The sequence below is a fragment of the Condylura cristata genome, unplaced genomic scaffold, assembly GCF_000260355.1.
Source record: "Condylura cristata isolate star-nosed mole 26May11 unplaced genomic scaffold, ConCri1.0 scaffold00029, whole genome shotgun sequence".
NCBI lineage: Eukaryota > Metazoa > Chordata > Mammalia > Eulipotyphla > Talpidae > Condylura > Condylura cristata.
This window is the reverse complement of record NW_004567130.1, coordinates 18196701-18211914: the sequence shown is the minus strand read 5'-3', so window position 1 is coordinate 18211914 and position 15214 is coordinate 18196701. Positions and strand designations below refer to the sequence as shown.

General features: G+C 60.3%; 1 protein-coding gene across 1 annotated transcript in view; it reads left to right on the top strand.

The window, feature by feature from the left end:
* The first annotated feature begins 2808 nt into the window (after nucleotides 1-2808).
* The window catches only part of P2RX7 (purinergic receptor P2X, ligand gated ion channel, 7), a 37786-nt gene continuing 25380 nt past the window's right edge, over nucleotides 2809-15214 (top strand). Inside the window, exons 1-2 of the mRNA XM_004691021.2 lie at nucleotides 2809-2968; nucleotides 14341-14485. Of these exons, the coding sequence (XP_004691078.1) occupies nucleotides 2847-2968; nucleotides 14341-14485 (267 nt within the window). The 5' untranslated portion in view covers nucleotides 2809-2846. The remainder of the gene's footprint in view (nucleotides 2969-14340; nucleotides 14486-15214) is intronic.

Sequence of the window (15214 nt, the reverse complement as noted above, 5' to 3'; positions counted from 1 at the left end):
GGCTCGTTGCCCTGCGCCTGCCTCCTCCTTCTCCCAGAAGACAGCCGCATGGGGGACCCTCCCTGCTCGCCCTGCCTCCACCTGCAGGGAGGAGGCCCCACCCCTACCCCGCCCCAGTAGCCACCAGCCCCGTCCTGGGCCCTTGGAACACGTCAAGGACGACTAAGAGCAGTACTTAAATGTCATGTCACTGTAAAGGCTGTGACTTCAGATCGCCAGCTCCGGCCCAGGCCACTGCGGGTCAGCGCCCCTCGTGGAACCAAAGGCGGTCTGAGGGTCAAGCAGGGCAGCTTCTCCCAACTGAGACATCCGAAGGGTCGAGTCTGCCGGCTTCCAAGAGTTCTGAACGGGGTGCTGGGAAGGAGGGCGGGGAGGGCTCGAGAGCCACCTCAGAACAGGAGGGGAAGCACCGCAGCAGGCCACTGCTCCCCTCCCACACCCCAGGTGGCCTCAGACACGCCTCATCACGCGCCTGCCTTGTCATGCGCCTCCGGCTCGGCCCGCCTGTGCGGCTGCATCCGCCCACAGCAAACCTTCAAGGCTGACCCACGTGGCAGCTGACCCACGTGGCAGCAGGCGTCGGTGCTTTGCCCCCTTCACGACCGACTAATACTCCATGCATGGAAGGGCCACTTGCTGTGTGTCCACTCACTGTCGATGGACACAGCGGTATCCGCTCGTGGCGGGGGATGCACGGAGGACCAGCACGCACAGCGCTGCCCACCGCCGAAAGGTAGCTAGCCTGGGCCTCTCCAGCACCAGCCCCGGCTTCCCTCCTCCACACCCGCAGACGCACCAGTCCGGCCAAGGGGCCCGAAGACCTGGAACCCGTAACTGCTCACGACCCCGGGGTCGGACGCCAGGCACTGCACCCTCGGAGCTCATCTTCTAGCCCCTTCCCAGATGAAGACAACTGCCCACCGAGTGCGGCGGCAGGAGACAGCGCTCCAGTGAGGCAGCCAGCGGGGGAGCCCTTAACAGGCCAGCGGAAGGAGCCAGGCTGGCCAGGGTGGCCAGCCCTAAGCCTTCGGGCAAGGAGGGCTGGCCTCCAGCAGCCTTGCACAGCTGCAGGAGCGGGCCAGGAACAGACCTGCAAGCTGCAAGCCCAGTGCCGCCTGCTCTCAACTGAGCCAGGTGCAGCTGTTGAGGAAGGTCCACGCAGCTCGTGGGCAGGAAGCACAGACAGCTCAGCCCGGGAAAGGGCGCTGTTGCGTAAGCGCACACCAACCAAACGAGCCGCCAGGCCAGAGAAGAAAGTCTGCCTGGCCATCTGGCCCGCAGGGAAGTAGAGAAGTCAGCACAGAGCCCCTCAGCCTTTCTCTAGCTGTTAAGTGGTGCCCCGCCCTCCCTCAGACGGCAGCTTCCTCTCTCACTGAAATCTCAGCTTCCGGAAACATGGAAACTTGGAATTGCAAGTCAGCGGAGACAGCAAACCTGCTCGATTCGCCCCTTACGAGCGGAGCTTCAGGGCCCTCCCTGGGGTGCAGGGGTTGAGGCACTGCACTGAGGAGCTGGCCGCAGCCGCTTCAGCACCAGGGAGGGACCCCAGGGCACGGCAGACCCCTCCTGCCCCCTCGTCCTTCTGCCTGTGCTGCTCCCGGCTCTGTCTCTGGTGACTCCTCTCACCACCCTGCACCTCTGGCCTGTACCCCAGTTCTGTGTCCACAAACAAATCTTTAAAAAAAAAAAAAAAAAAAACAGAGCAGAGCTTCAGATGAAGGGTTCCTGGACACCTCAATGGACATCTACCTTAGCTTTTTTTTTTTAAAGATTTATTTATTTATGCATACAGAGCTGGGGTGTAGGCCAGAGGTACCGGGCGCGGGGGCTGGAGGGGGACTGGATTTCCCAGAGACAGAGTGGGAGCAGAGCAGGCAGACAGACTGAAACCCACTGCTGAGGGGCAGCGGGTCTGCTGGACCCTGTGGTCCCTCCCCGGGCGGGGACGGACTCGTGCTGCAGGGGCTGGGGCAGCTCCACACTGCGGCGCTGTCACCCACTGCGCCACCATAGCGGCACCCACTTTCTCTTCTGGCGAGAACTGTGTGACGGTGTCACACATACTTGCTCTGCTTTGTGCCGATGCAAACCTGGCGTCATCACGTTTCCTCCAAAGGCCACCACCCCGGAATGTCCACCCTTGGCCAGGCGGCGCCCTGGCCCCTCCCACACCGGAGGGGTCCCAAGCTGAGTTTGGTCAGCAGGCAACTTCGTGGGGCCTCTCGGGGCTGGAGCGAGGCAGACAGCGGATCTAGGGGGTCCGGCAAGAAACACCCAGCACCTCACCCTGCACCACCCCAGCCACTCACACTCCTCCCCCCACTCAGGCCACTCACACTCCTCCCCCCACTCAGGCCAGAGCGCGGGAGCAAGCTGGGACCTTCATTCACCCCGCGCCCCGTGCTCTGGGGCTGAGTAAGGTTTGCAGAGATGAATCAGTCTCTGCGCAGCTGGAGGCCATGGAAAGATCTAGGCCCTTTTCTGAAGCACAATGAAGCAGGCTCTCCTAACATTTGAAGGCCGCCCCTTGCGCCTAACTGAAACGAGTCAAAAAAAAAAAACCCAAAAAACACAAAACAAAGCGAGGCAAGGGGAAGGGAGAATTCTAACAATGCCCTTCCTCTGCACACCCTTTGTGCCCGCATCGTTCTCTGCCCAGCCTGTAAGCTCTTGTTTGTGCCCAGGCACAGCTGGGCCAGCGGCCAGGGCCCGCCCACCGCTGTCAAGGGGTCAAGGGAGGAGCCCAACGGAAGGCTCTGCTTGGAATAGGGGTTCCTTCTCCTATTACGGGCAGTCCGTCTGGCAGGCTGGGGGTCTGCCCCGGCCCCCACGAGGGAGCTGTGACCATGGCAGCCTGCGGCTGCAGTGATGTTTTCCAGTATGAAACAGACAAAGTCATCCGAATCCAGAGCATGAACTACGGCACCGTCAAGTGGTTCCTCCACATGCTTGTCTTCTCCTACGTGAGGTAAGCGGGGTGTCGGGATGACCCCAGGTCTCGGCAGTGTTGCGCACAGACACCCTGGGGCGCAGCGGCTGGCACCATCCTGGAGTCCACGTGGCTGGACTGCTCGCCAGGTCGAGTGGGCGGGCAGGCCTCGGAAAAGGCAGGAAGCAGGCAGCCTGCTGAGTGGGAAGCGAGGTGGCCCCCGGGCAGCCAGGAGGGCATGCCTGGGGGGGTAGTGGGGACCCCACCCGGGCAGAGGTGGGGATCTGGGCCCCCCCACCCCCGCCAGAGCCAGGCCTCCTCCTGAGTCACTAACCTTAGGGCAAGGGAGGAGACAGCACTTAGCTCCTCTTCAGTGTCTTCCCCACTTGCTCTCTCTCCCTCTCCTCTTAACAGCTTAATGAGCTATCATCTGCAAACTATGCAACTCGGCCCTTTCGAGTTTATAAACCGTGGTATTTCAGGTATTCAGAGCTGGGATCACCATCCCCATCTGGAACACATTCATTACTTCCAAAAGCAGCCCCATATCCTTGCCATCGCCCCAGTCCCCTGCTCCCCTGAAGCTCCAGGGTCCTTCTGATCCACTCCTTGTCTCTGTGGCGTTGCCTATTGCTGGATGTTTCCTATGAATGGACTCCCACAACCTGACTTCTCCCACTCAGTGTGATGTTTTCAGGGTTCATCTCTGTTAGGGCATGTTTCTCCACTTTGTTCCTGTTTTTCCTTTTTTTAAGATTTAGTTATTTGTGCACACAGAACTGGGGTACAGGCCAGAGGAGTGGGGGCGGTGAGAGGCTTCACCCGAGACAGAGTGGAGAGTACAACCAGCAGATTGACGAAGTACACCGCTGAGGGGGGGCAGCGGGCGGTCAGGAGAGGTCTGCCGCACCCTGTGGTCACCTTCAGGGCGGGGATCAAACTCATGCTGAAGCGGCTTTAGCTCCTTAGTGCTGCACTTTACCCCGCTGTGCCCCCAGGGAAGGCCACTACTTTGTTCCTTTTTATGGCCAAGTAATATTCCACTGTGTGGATTATTTCTACTTTTCAGCCATCGTGAATAATGCTGCTGTGGACATCTGTGTACACATTTTTACATAAGCTTGTTTTTAGTTAGAGTGGAATTGGTGGATCATTTGGTAATTCTATGTACAATCTTATGAGGAACTCCCTAACTTTTCCAAAGCGGCTGCACTATTTCGTATTTTAACCAGCAACATCGGAGGGTTCCGATGTCTCCATATCCTCGTCAGCACCTGTGATTGTCTGTCTTTAGGTTTAGTGCCATCCTAGTGAGCTATGAAGCGTCATTTCCTTATAGAGTTTGTTTGCATTTCCCTAATGTCTGGTACCTCCTTACTCTCGTGGTGGCGGTAATGATGGTGAGGAGGATGCAGCTATTTGGGAAGACAGTCTTTTAGTGCGTAATGACTAGAGCAACTGGCCTCTTGGCAAAGCCAGTTACCCTCCCCAAACCTCGGCTTCTGTGTCTGCTCCTAGAATTGTTGTGATAATTAAACAAGGGGGAAAAAATATCCGATGAACCTTTGTCATGATGCCTGGACATGGCACTGTGAATGTTGGCTACTTTAGAAAATGGTATTTCACATACATCCTCTCTCTTGGTTGTCAAAGTAAACGCTCAAGGCTAAGGCTGAGGTCTGAGTTCTGGAAACTGGGATATGAAAGATCACTCACTGGCTGCTGGTTTCCTCACCTGTACAACAGGTGACAGTTGTTATGAGGGTGAGATGAGCTCATGACACAGCACTGTTAAGAGAAACACCTGGCACGTTGCAAGTCTTTACTACCTGCTAGTCTTTCTTATTAAGAATATTTCTAAAATTATTATTTCCTTCATGTTTCCTATGTGAAAAGTATTGAGCCATAAGCAGATAGGATAAAATCCTAAAAAAGACATGTCACAGAACCGAGACAAGAGCACATCTGTTACAAAGCCTCCTCAGCATCCATACAGAGACCTGGCGGCCACGAGGGAGGGATGTGACTTCTGGGCGCAGGGCACATTCCTCAGAAGCAGACTGGACAACTGCTGCGTAGGTGAGAATAAATTGCCTGAGGCTCCTCTACAGACGATTTTCTTTCCCGTGGTGGCTCCTTATCTATCTCACACCACTGAATTCAAATTCAGCCCCAGGGAGCCTGGAGAGTATGATTTACATAGTTTACAAGGGAGAGGCCTCAGTGGCTGGCAAGTGAGGAAACAAGACAAGTGGCTGCCAGCTCCTCTAGTCCCTCACCACCAAGTTCAAATCTGGGCCTTGCTTGTGGGATGCTGACCTATCTGTGACCGGCGAGACGCTGCCCAGGTTATTGCCAAGAAAGGGCCCCTGGCATTCTCAGCAGAAGACGCGCCTCGAACTCCAGCGTATTCCAACCCGTGACGCTGCCCTGTCCTCTCAACTCAAGAGACAAAGACCTGAATTGACAATGCCTACTGTCCACTATTCACTCATTGCCTTCCCTGTGCGGCAGGCGCTGCGGGATGGCGCTGGACACTGACAGCGAGTGAAGCACTCCCGACCCCACGGTGGTGTCCCGAAGGAGGAGAGAAGAGACCCACCAGTGCAGACCCAGGGGAGGGCGAGTGTGGGCGCTGTGTGAAGAAAGGGGCCAGTGTGACCTGGGGAGAGGGCGCTTCTGACGGAGCAGCAAGTGCGAAGACCGTGAGGTGGGGGCCCGGCAGGCGCCCGGGTGCCCCAGGGCAAGGACCGAGAGGCTGTGGCCGCAGAAGCAGGAGGGAGGCAGTGACATAGATGGTGGGTGAGCGGGAGATGGGGTGGTGAGGGGGCGCCCTGGGTCACCTCGGCCCTTGGTTTTACGCCAGGCGAGTCGGGAAGCCATCAGGACAGCAGCCTTAGGAGCTGTCCCAGTGGACACAGAAGCCTCCAGACAGCTGAGAGAAAGGGGAACAGACTCCACTCACACTGCCCCTCCCCAGCCAGCTGCCTGTACCCAGCCGTCATCCCGCTCGCCCCCGCTGCCCACCACTGTGGACACAGTGCTGCTGGGCTCGTTCGTCCGTGCGGCTAAAATGTGCCCAGGCCAGCTGCCTGTTTCCCAGAGATTGCTCACCCCTTGAGGCTGGCCCCCACTGAGGCGGAGTCACCTACGAGCGGCGTGGAGGCAGCAGAGGCTGAGGCCGGGCAGACCCAACCCAGGGCCTGGGCCACCGTCAGTGAAGGGGACCAAACCCAGAACCCTGGGGACATGCCGGAGGTAGGGGCGGGCCAAGGGAGACCCACTCAGGAGGAGGCCCGTAGGGCACGCAGGACCAAGGGAACCGGGGATGCCGAAGTCTGCAAGCCCCACAGAGGAGCAAGCCGGGCAGGGTGTCCCGGCAGTTGCTGAGAGTGAGGAGCAGGTGCTGAACAGAGGCGGTGGGCAGGCGGGCGTTGGGCAGGTGGGTAGGGCCATGGGAAGCGCGGGTAGCTCCTTCGCTGGGCTGCGGGCCTGCAGTCTGAGGGGCAGGGAAGCTGACAGGTCTGTGAAGGGCCCGAAGAGCCCTGCAGGACACAACCGCCTGGGCATGCAGTGACCAGGCTGGACTCACCCAGGCGAGCCAAGAGGGATCTGGACTAGCAGGGAGGGGCAGCTGGAGGGAGGTAGGCGAGGGTGGGTGGATGAGAGCTGGACATGAGACTCCTGGGTCTCTGGGCGGCCGCAGAGCCTCTCAGTGAGGAGAGGAAGGGGGCGGCAGCAAGTTCGCCCCTGACGTAGTGATGTTCAGGATGGCCAGCAAGCTAGGGGACCCCGCCAAGCTAGGGAACCCCCGACCGTGGCCTCTACGAGCGATCTCCATGAATGTCCAGCACCAAGGCTTCTAGAAGCTAGACACAAGCCATCTCAAAACAGAAACAGAACAGTCAGGTGCATCCTTTCAGATGAGTCACTGGCTGGGAAGGAGCTGGCCTTCGCCTTCCCTGACCTGGCGGAGTCCACACTGCACCCACGGGCATCTGGGACCCGCTCCGTGTAGGTCCCACCAGGGAGCGCCCACGTTGCTGGCCGGGTGACGGCGGCGGGGCAGGAGAAACGCGGGGCAGGGCGGAAGTGAAGTGCTGGCCGGCCAGTGGCATGGCCAGGGCAGTGCTCAGCCATAGTGGCTCATCGCTGACAGGCAGGGGGAGACGTGTAGCCCAGCACGTCAGCGGGCCGTGGGCCCGGCAGGTGGCTACCACTGGCCATCGAGAAGCGAACCCTGAGGAATGAGGGGGAGCACGGGGGTCCCCACGGGATTCTCAGATGGGTGGCTAAGAGCTCAAAGAAAAGTGGGGAGAATGTTGTGTCCGGGCAGAAGGGAGAAGGGCTGGGTGGAGCGCGATCGACGCGCCAAGCGCAACTGAAAGTCCGTGAAGATCAGCTATCTGCGCTTGGGGATGGTGACGTCGCCACTTGGCGGGAGGCTGGAGCCGGTGGGCGGGAGCCAGACTGGCGTGGGCGGCAGTGCGGGGGCTCGGAGCGGACGCGTGATTCGTTCTTCCAAGGGACCTGGCTAAAAGGGGGAGAAAGACACGAGGGTGCAGGAGAAGTGGGGGGGAGGGCACGCTCACAGCTCACACGCCGGGGGCCCGGAGATCGCGCAGGGCACAGACGGTGCTGCCGTGGCACTCACCGCCATGGCAGCAGCACCAGGAAAGCCGCTGTCTTGGCCCCTCTGAGCGGCAGACACTTGCTCCTTGTGGACCGGGCAGCAAGGGGCACTGAACTAGCTAGCTTACTGGTCACTGTCTGGGCGTTTCACCCACACGCACAATTGCGAGACTGCTCAGGCCAGAGAACAACAACAACGGAATTTATCCAACAAACCAGGAAAACCAGAGTCACTGAGGCTCCAAACGGCCTATACCTCCCCCGCCACGGCCCCTGAAGGTGGAGGCCTCCAGTAGCCAGCCGTGGAGAGGAAGGGGCTTCGCGACTAGCCGGGCAGCTGAGAGGCCCCGGTCAGCTGTGGTCACCACCTGGCAGCTGCGTGAGGGAGGCGTCTGCAGGGTCGTCTGGCGGCCGTGGCTGCTGTCCCAAGTGTCCCCGTCTGGCTCTGTGCTGGGCGTCCCGCGCTCCAACATCTCCCGTCCCCAGGAGTTGGAGCCTGGCCTGGCATGCAGCTGCCGCAGGCCACAGGTCAGCAGAGGCGGGAAGACGCCACGTGGCCACGCGGTCTGGGCTGCAGAGGAGCTGCTGTCCTCGGCAGCGGGAAGACGCCGCCGTGCTATCTCTGTGCAGGACAGCGCTGGACACGGCCCTGGGCGGTGTAAACGGCTACGAAGGCCCGCGACTCTCGTTGGGGCCGTTGATAAACAAAGCCATTTGCTGCTGGCCTTGGCCTGGGCGGTCCCGCTTGCGCAGGGGGAGGAGCCCAGACAGAACTTTGTACAGAATTTGGGCAGCGGGGCCTTGGCCAGTTTAGGGCCCCCTGCCAGCTGGTATCACAAGCACCCTAAGTTCGGTGGGACGTGATCCGGGGAGCACCTTGGGCACCCCCCCCCCCCCAGCGAGGGCCAGGGAGCTGCCCAGGCCTCCTTGGGAAGTGGGGCTTGGGTCACAGAGAGGCCGATGGCACCGGGAGGGCCGGCTCTGGGAGGCGAGGGCGCGGCCCCTCCCCCACCTCGCGTGCAAGGATAAAACCTCTGCAGAGAAAAGAAGAAGCGGGGTAAAAATAAATTCAGGCACTGATTCTATTTATAGCAGCATCAGCGGAGACTGACAGGGCGTAGCGGTGCTGCTCCTTCGGTGAGTTCCGGCCAGGGTGGCGCCCACACAGCACAGGCGCCGCGTCCCTCGCCACAGACCTGCACCTCTCACACACAGAACCCGGGGCTGAGGCCCAACATTAAAGTGCCGCAGCAGGGTCTGCCAGGAGCCACTTCCTGGTTCACACGGGCCGGACTTTCAGACCGGCAGAGGTCAGGTCAGGTCACCATCAGGGCACGACCAGCCCCCCCAAGACCCCACCGCTCTTGCCGGCCACCCTGGGGTCCGGTTTCCACCATGGTGGCCCAGGGCCATGCTCGCTTGTGAGGTGACCCTTCCCCCCAGGGTGGTCTTGTGGGGCGAGGACTGAACCTTCCGCATGTTGTTAGTCGGCCTGCCAGCAGAAACAGGCCTCGAGGGGTGCCCGGCACATGTCAGAGCTACGTCAGGGTCACCCGACCATTCGTCACTGGACACAACAGGGTGAGCGTCCCGGCTGAAATTCCATCAGGCCTCCCTGGGGGCGCAGGGTCAGTCTCGGCACTGTGAGGCTGTCCAGCCACCACAGCCTGCATCTGTCCCCGGCAGGGAGAGGCCCCAGAGTGGCAGCCCCTCCTGTCCTTGCTGCCCTTCAGCAGCGGGTGTCAGGGGGTCTGCCTGTTCTGCTCCCCACTCTCTCTGGGCGTCCTCTCATCGCCCCGGCCGGCACCCGGTTCTTGTGTGCATAAATAAATCTTTTCTTAAAAATCCGCCCAGCAGGGGCTGGCTAGCAGCACACGACTCACCTCCTGGGCGGAGCCATGCGCTGGCGTGGCCCACTCATGCCAGGGTCCCCGTGTGGCACCGCACTCTGCCCGATGACAGGCTGGCGTGTGTCTTTACAGCACCTGGGATATGGCAGGGTGTAGCTTTGTTGCAATCAGCGGCTGCTCAAGGAGAGAAGCCCCAGCCGAGGCTGAGGGAAGGAGAGGTCACCAGGCAGAGCGTGAAGCGGCCGCGCCCGCAGGTTGGCCTTGCGCTCCTTACTGGCAGGTGCTGGCCAAGCGTCAGCGTGAGAGCCCTGCAGGGACAGAGCTGACGCTCCCCACATCTCCATTGGAAGTGACCCTCTGACAACGGCAAAGGTCCTTCTGCAGAGACGAGTTCCGACGTGGACACGCCGTGCCTGTCCCCTTGTGCCTTTGATTGGGGCCGCTGGTGGGGTGACAGTGGAGTGGGAGGGAGCCCCATGGAGGGTGGAGGAGACTGGCTCTGGGCCCAAGTGGGGTGTGGGAACCTACACCGGAAAGAGCACAAACCCCCCAAATGAAATAAGCAAATGTACCCACACAGACGAGGCGATGGCTTACTTTTAAAAGTGCCTCATACAGCCTCAACAAGGGCCCCCACTGTGCCGCCAGGGCCGAGGCTATCTGCCCGGCGGCCTGCCGAGCCCCAGGTGGGACCGCATGCGCCTGTGCTCTTCCCCTGGGCTCCCCACGTGTGGCAGGGGTACAGGGCACAGTCCTCTGCAGCAGAGTGGGCAGGTGAATTGGAAGCGTGCCAAGGAAGGCCTCCGGGGTGCTGGGTGGCGGAGCCGCCGAGGGCCTGGGACGTCAGCGCAGATGGACGTCGCCAAGCTGTGGCTCCCCCACCCCGTCAGCTCGCTCAGGGACGGCGGCAGTTGCAGTGGGCAGCTCTGAAGAGGCTGATCTCCGTGCCGTGCCCCAACCCCCAGAACTTGCGACTTGGCAGAAGGAGTTTAATAGGTTCTGAGATAAGATTATCCCGCTTTATCTGAGTGGCTACCACCAGAGTTGGAGAAGAGGTTGTGCACCTCAGGCAAGGCCACGTCTGCCACTCCAGCTCCGTGGTGGCGCCTCCCAAGGGAATCAGGCCTGCCACGCCTCGCTTGACCCCATGAGGGGTTAGTCATCTGAGCCCCAGAACTGTAAGAATAAATTTGTGCTATTTTCAAAGCACTGAAGTCCTGTCAAGTGGTTACAGAAGCCACAAGAAATGTAAAAATGTAACTATTTGGGTGCAAGGTGTACCTGCTACCCTTCTCGCTACTTCCTTCCCTGGCCAGGTCTTGCTTCCTCGACCCTGGCTGGCCTCCCCCCACAGCCAGCGGTCCCGGACCAGAGCGGGACTGCCGGCGGCGCGGGGGCAGGTGGCTGGGGTGCGCCCCACTGCGCTGCGCTTGCGCCCAGCCAGATGTCTGGCCACACCCTTTCACAGCAGAGTCCCGAGTGCAGCACCCAGGCAGGGAGGCGGCCAGGCGCTGCAGAAAGGTGCTGCTCCCTGGCCCGACATGCCGCCCTGCGGCCCCTACCAGACAGTGAAAGTGGTGGAGATTCAGAACACGAGGCTCGGGGTCTTGAAGAACGTCCTCATGGTGGGCGTCTCCCTCTACATCTGGTGAGTCTGGCAAGCCCAGCCGAGGGTCCCGACTCCGTCCTTCCTCTCGTCTCCTGCCCAGACCCCGCACCAGCCCTGACCTCCAACCCCTCTGCAGCCACATGGCCTGCAGCCTCCTCACACTGGCTTCCTCCCCGTCCAGAAGCTCCTCGGTCTCCTGGCCCCATCCCCACCTGCCCATCCTGCAAAGCTGGCCAGACGCCCAGCCTCTGGGTGCCCAAGCCCCCCGGCACCCCCCGCGCCCCCCAGGATGAGCGCTCTGGCTCTCTTCAGCATGGAGTGCATTGTGAGCAGCCAGAGGTCACAGGGAACAGGGGCCGGGGGTCAGCCCACAGTTAGGGACTGAGTAACTCGAAGGCCTGTCGAACGGCCCGGCCCTCTGGGAGCCACTGGGCCCAGTCAGGGCCTCCTCTCCGAGAGCCGGTCCTGCTGAGAACTTTGCCTTGCTTTTCCCTTTGTTGCAAACTGTATTGGTTTCTCATTTACATAACTACAACTTGGGGAGTCCAGCTTCTCCCCACAAGGAGCTATAGTGCCCCCCCGCCCTGCCCCATTACCCATCCCTCCCCCTCAGGACCAGCCTCATAGTCACCCCTGTGATCTGCAGTTATTTTGATGTTTCTACCCCACCCACATGTGCGGGAGCATCCTGGCGTCTTTCACTTTCACTCTCACTTCACCTCAGCCCGAGGTACCACCCTTCTTTCAGGCAGCTGAGGTGTAGTCCACCGAGGAAATGCACCAGTGTCCTCGCCCAGTTGTCCGCCAGCAGGCACTCAGCTGCCCCGTGCCTGATGCAATGCCCACCTCAGGCACGCTCGTCCTGAGGGAAAGGCGAGCTGTGCGGGGCTGGGTTCCCTGAAGGGCGACCCGGCACTATGTAAAATGAATGTGAGAGGTCGGGGCTGAGCCCCCCGAGGGGAGGCCACGCAGCTCTAGAGAATCCTGCAGTAGCCACGAAGCAGGCTGAAGGCTGTGCACGAGGGGTGCCAGGCTGGGGCAGTCGCGCCCCGACCTTCCTCTCTGTACATGGGGTGGTGTTTAGTAGCTCTGCCACCTGTGCACTGACTGAACCCCAAGTCTGGCTCTCTAGCCCCAGTGTCTTTCTTGAAGAATTTTCTTTTTTAATGAATGTGAGAGAACCTAAAATATACTGCGAATGATGTAATAGGCACCCACGTACCACCAGCCTGCCTGGGACTAAGACGTCTTCATCCAGCGTGGGGCCCCCGCACACACTGCCGCTCCCCCCCTCTCCTGCCTCAAACATCATCCTAAATTTGGTGTCTGTCCTTTTGGGTTTGTTTTGACATTGTCTGCACCATATGTCTGGAAAAGCATCTCATTTCCGCCGTTTTTATGGAGGGGAAGCTCATATGACAGCAGTAACTGCAGACAGGCGCCACTCGGCCACGGGATGAGCCCTGAGCAGAGTGTTGCCGGGCGGCTTCGGCACTGGCGGACCCCGGGAGGACGCCTCATGCCGCGGGACCGCACGAACCCCACAGTGGCGGTGCAGCCTGCAGCACCCAGCCACACGGCCGGGCCTGTGGGGCCCCGTGGTGTACGTGGCCTTTCATCGACCAAGATGTTGTTCAGGCCACCACCAGCCTGTTCTGTCTCTGTGGAGGTACGTTCCCGACACATCGTAGGAATGGGGCCCTGCGAACTGTGCCCTTGCGCGACCATCTGCTTCACTCTTTTTCTGATGCTCGCGCGCACTGCCGCGCATCCCACTACGCACTGCTGCTGCTGCATGGCTGAATTATATCCCACCGAACAGCCAGTGCACACTTCGTCGATGCCTTCATCTGGCGAGGGACTTTTGGGCGGTTTCCACCTTTCAGATCTGCAAAAGGTGCCTCTACCTGCAGGTCCTTGCCTGAGTCCTAGTCTGGATTTCGTTAGCTTTGCGTCGCACTAGAGCTTGCTCAACAGCATGGCGCTCCGCGCCAACAGGGCTGCTCTCGGCCATTCGTCTTCACTTCTGCGGAGCGTCCGTCAGCCTTCAAGCGCACTAGGTTGCTTCTAGCTCCCTTCCCCGAGCAATGCTACTTCGAACAGCCATGCACACAGCCCCACGGGCACACGTACGCAGGTTTCCCTGGAGTAAACCCCAAGAATGGAATTGCTGGGTCATGCAGAACACACTGCCATCGATGAGCCCTCTTTTCATGAGTCTCCAGGGGTTTGACCCTAGATGGGCGTTAGAATCACCTTGGGGTGTGCAAAGTGTTAAGTCCTAGCGCTATGAAGTTGCCCACAGTCATTGCAGCACCAGTTCGATCCCCAGCCAGGGAGTGGCCCACAGGGCCCAGCAGACCCTCCTGTCTCCCCGCTGCTCCCCTCAGCAGTGTGTTGCAGTCCATCTGCCTATTTTGCTCCCCACTCTGCCTCTGATGAAACCTCTCACCCCCTGTACCTCGGGGCCTGCACCCCAGTTCTTTATGTGTGCATAAATAAGTAAAATAAATCTTTTTTAAAAAATCACCTCAGGAATTTAAAAAACATATGCAAGTCCCTGGATGACGGCCCAGATCTGCCTCTGGGACCGGGGTGGGGAGTGCTGTGCTTCTGAAGGCTCTGTGGGGTGTGGTGGCACGGCCAAGGTAGACAGTGGCCAGGGCGCGCCAGACTCTGGCCTGCTTCCCTGCGGCCAGCTTCCCGGGGCAGCCACCCTGGTTCACATTCTAAAGAAGACGCTCGTGCTCAGCCACGGCCAAAGGGCGGGAAACCAGAGCAGAGCCGCTGGCCTGGCCCTGGGCGCGATGGCAGGCCCTGGGGACCTCCGTCCTGCCACCTTTCCATGCATCTGGGACATGTCCCTTTGCCCCTCCAGGCCATCCCTCCTCCACCAAGGGCGACCACCAGCAACCATCCCCCGTGGGTGCTGTGAGGACGGAAGGGGCACAGCACCTGACCCCAGAGTGTCCCAGAGGGCGGCCAGTAATTCAAGTCACAGAGCAGGGTGCGCTTCTGGAGCAAAGGGGGCTGACCGGTGGGGCCACCTCCTCCGAAAGGAACTGGGGTGCCCTCAGCCCTGGGGCAGAGCTGCCAGGTCAGCCTGGGGCCGGCCTTGCACCTGGGCCTGCTCCGGAGGCCTCAAAGGCTGCCCTGAGGGCCGGGGGCAGGAGCACAACCACCCCAAAACGGAATCACGGCCCTTCCTGCCCCACAGAAAGTGAAGGAGTCACAGAGGAGCGCACGGGCTGCAGGGGCTGTGGGAGGAAGGGGGCGCTGCCCTCCCGGACACGCCACTGACTGTCCCGCACCCGCCTTAGCTTTGCACTGGTGAAGGACAAGCGGTACCAAGAGAAGGAGCCAGTCATCAGCTCCGTGCACACCAAGGTGAAAGGGCTGGCAGAGGTGAAGGAACAAGCGGACAGCCGGATCTTCGACACCGTGGACTACACCTTCCCCATGCAGGTGAGCCCGCGGCATCCTCCTCCCCGGCCCGACCTGCACTCCGGAAAAACACCAGCGCTATTTAAAAAGTGCTTTGAAAATCCCAACAGAGAAAACCTAAAAATTGCCAAATTGGGTCAGATCCAGCCACTCAAAGGAGATGATTCTTTGCTTTATCGAGTCCCACAGGGTTTCTCAAAATAGCAGCGTGTCCTAGTGCCGCTTAAACGGGTTTGGTTTGCTCACACCCGATGGGAGAGGTGCGCAGACGTGGGGCCGCCAGGTCAGCCGGCAGACGCGTCGCAGCGGGACGGCCTGGCGTCTGTCGCTGATGTCAACGGAAATGTCTCCAGAAAGACATTCTCAGGGGTGCTTTTTGCACAAAGGAAGGCATAGGTAACAAGAAAGGAGGGCCTGGGTCACACAGAAAGGGCACGACATGATCCAGATTTGCAAGCAGAGAAAAGGAGAAACCCGAGCGGCTGGCTCGGAGCACAGAGGGGCCGCCGAGCGGCTGGGAGGCAGCAGGACAGAGGCGCACCTGAGCGCAGGAGCAGGCAGCTCTGCAGAACAGAGACCCCAAGCTGCTGTCTGCTTCTGACCGCCGGTCGCCAAAACCGCAGCTCCTTCCCAGAGCTGAGCTGCCCGTGGCTAAAGCCCTGGTTAATCTGAAGGGCTTTGTGATAAGCTGACACCCACCTCCGCCTCCAGAGTCTCAACCTAACGGGGCTTTGCTGTGTCCAGTACATG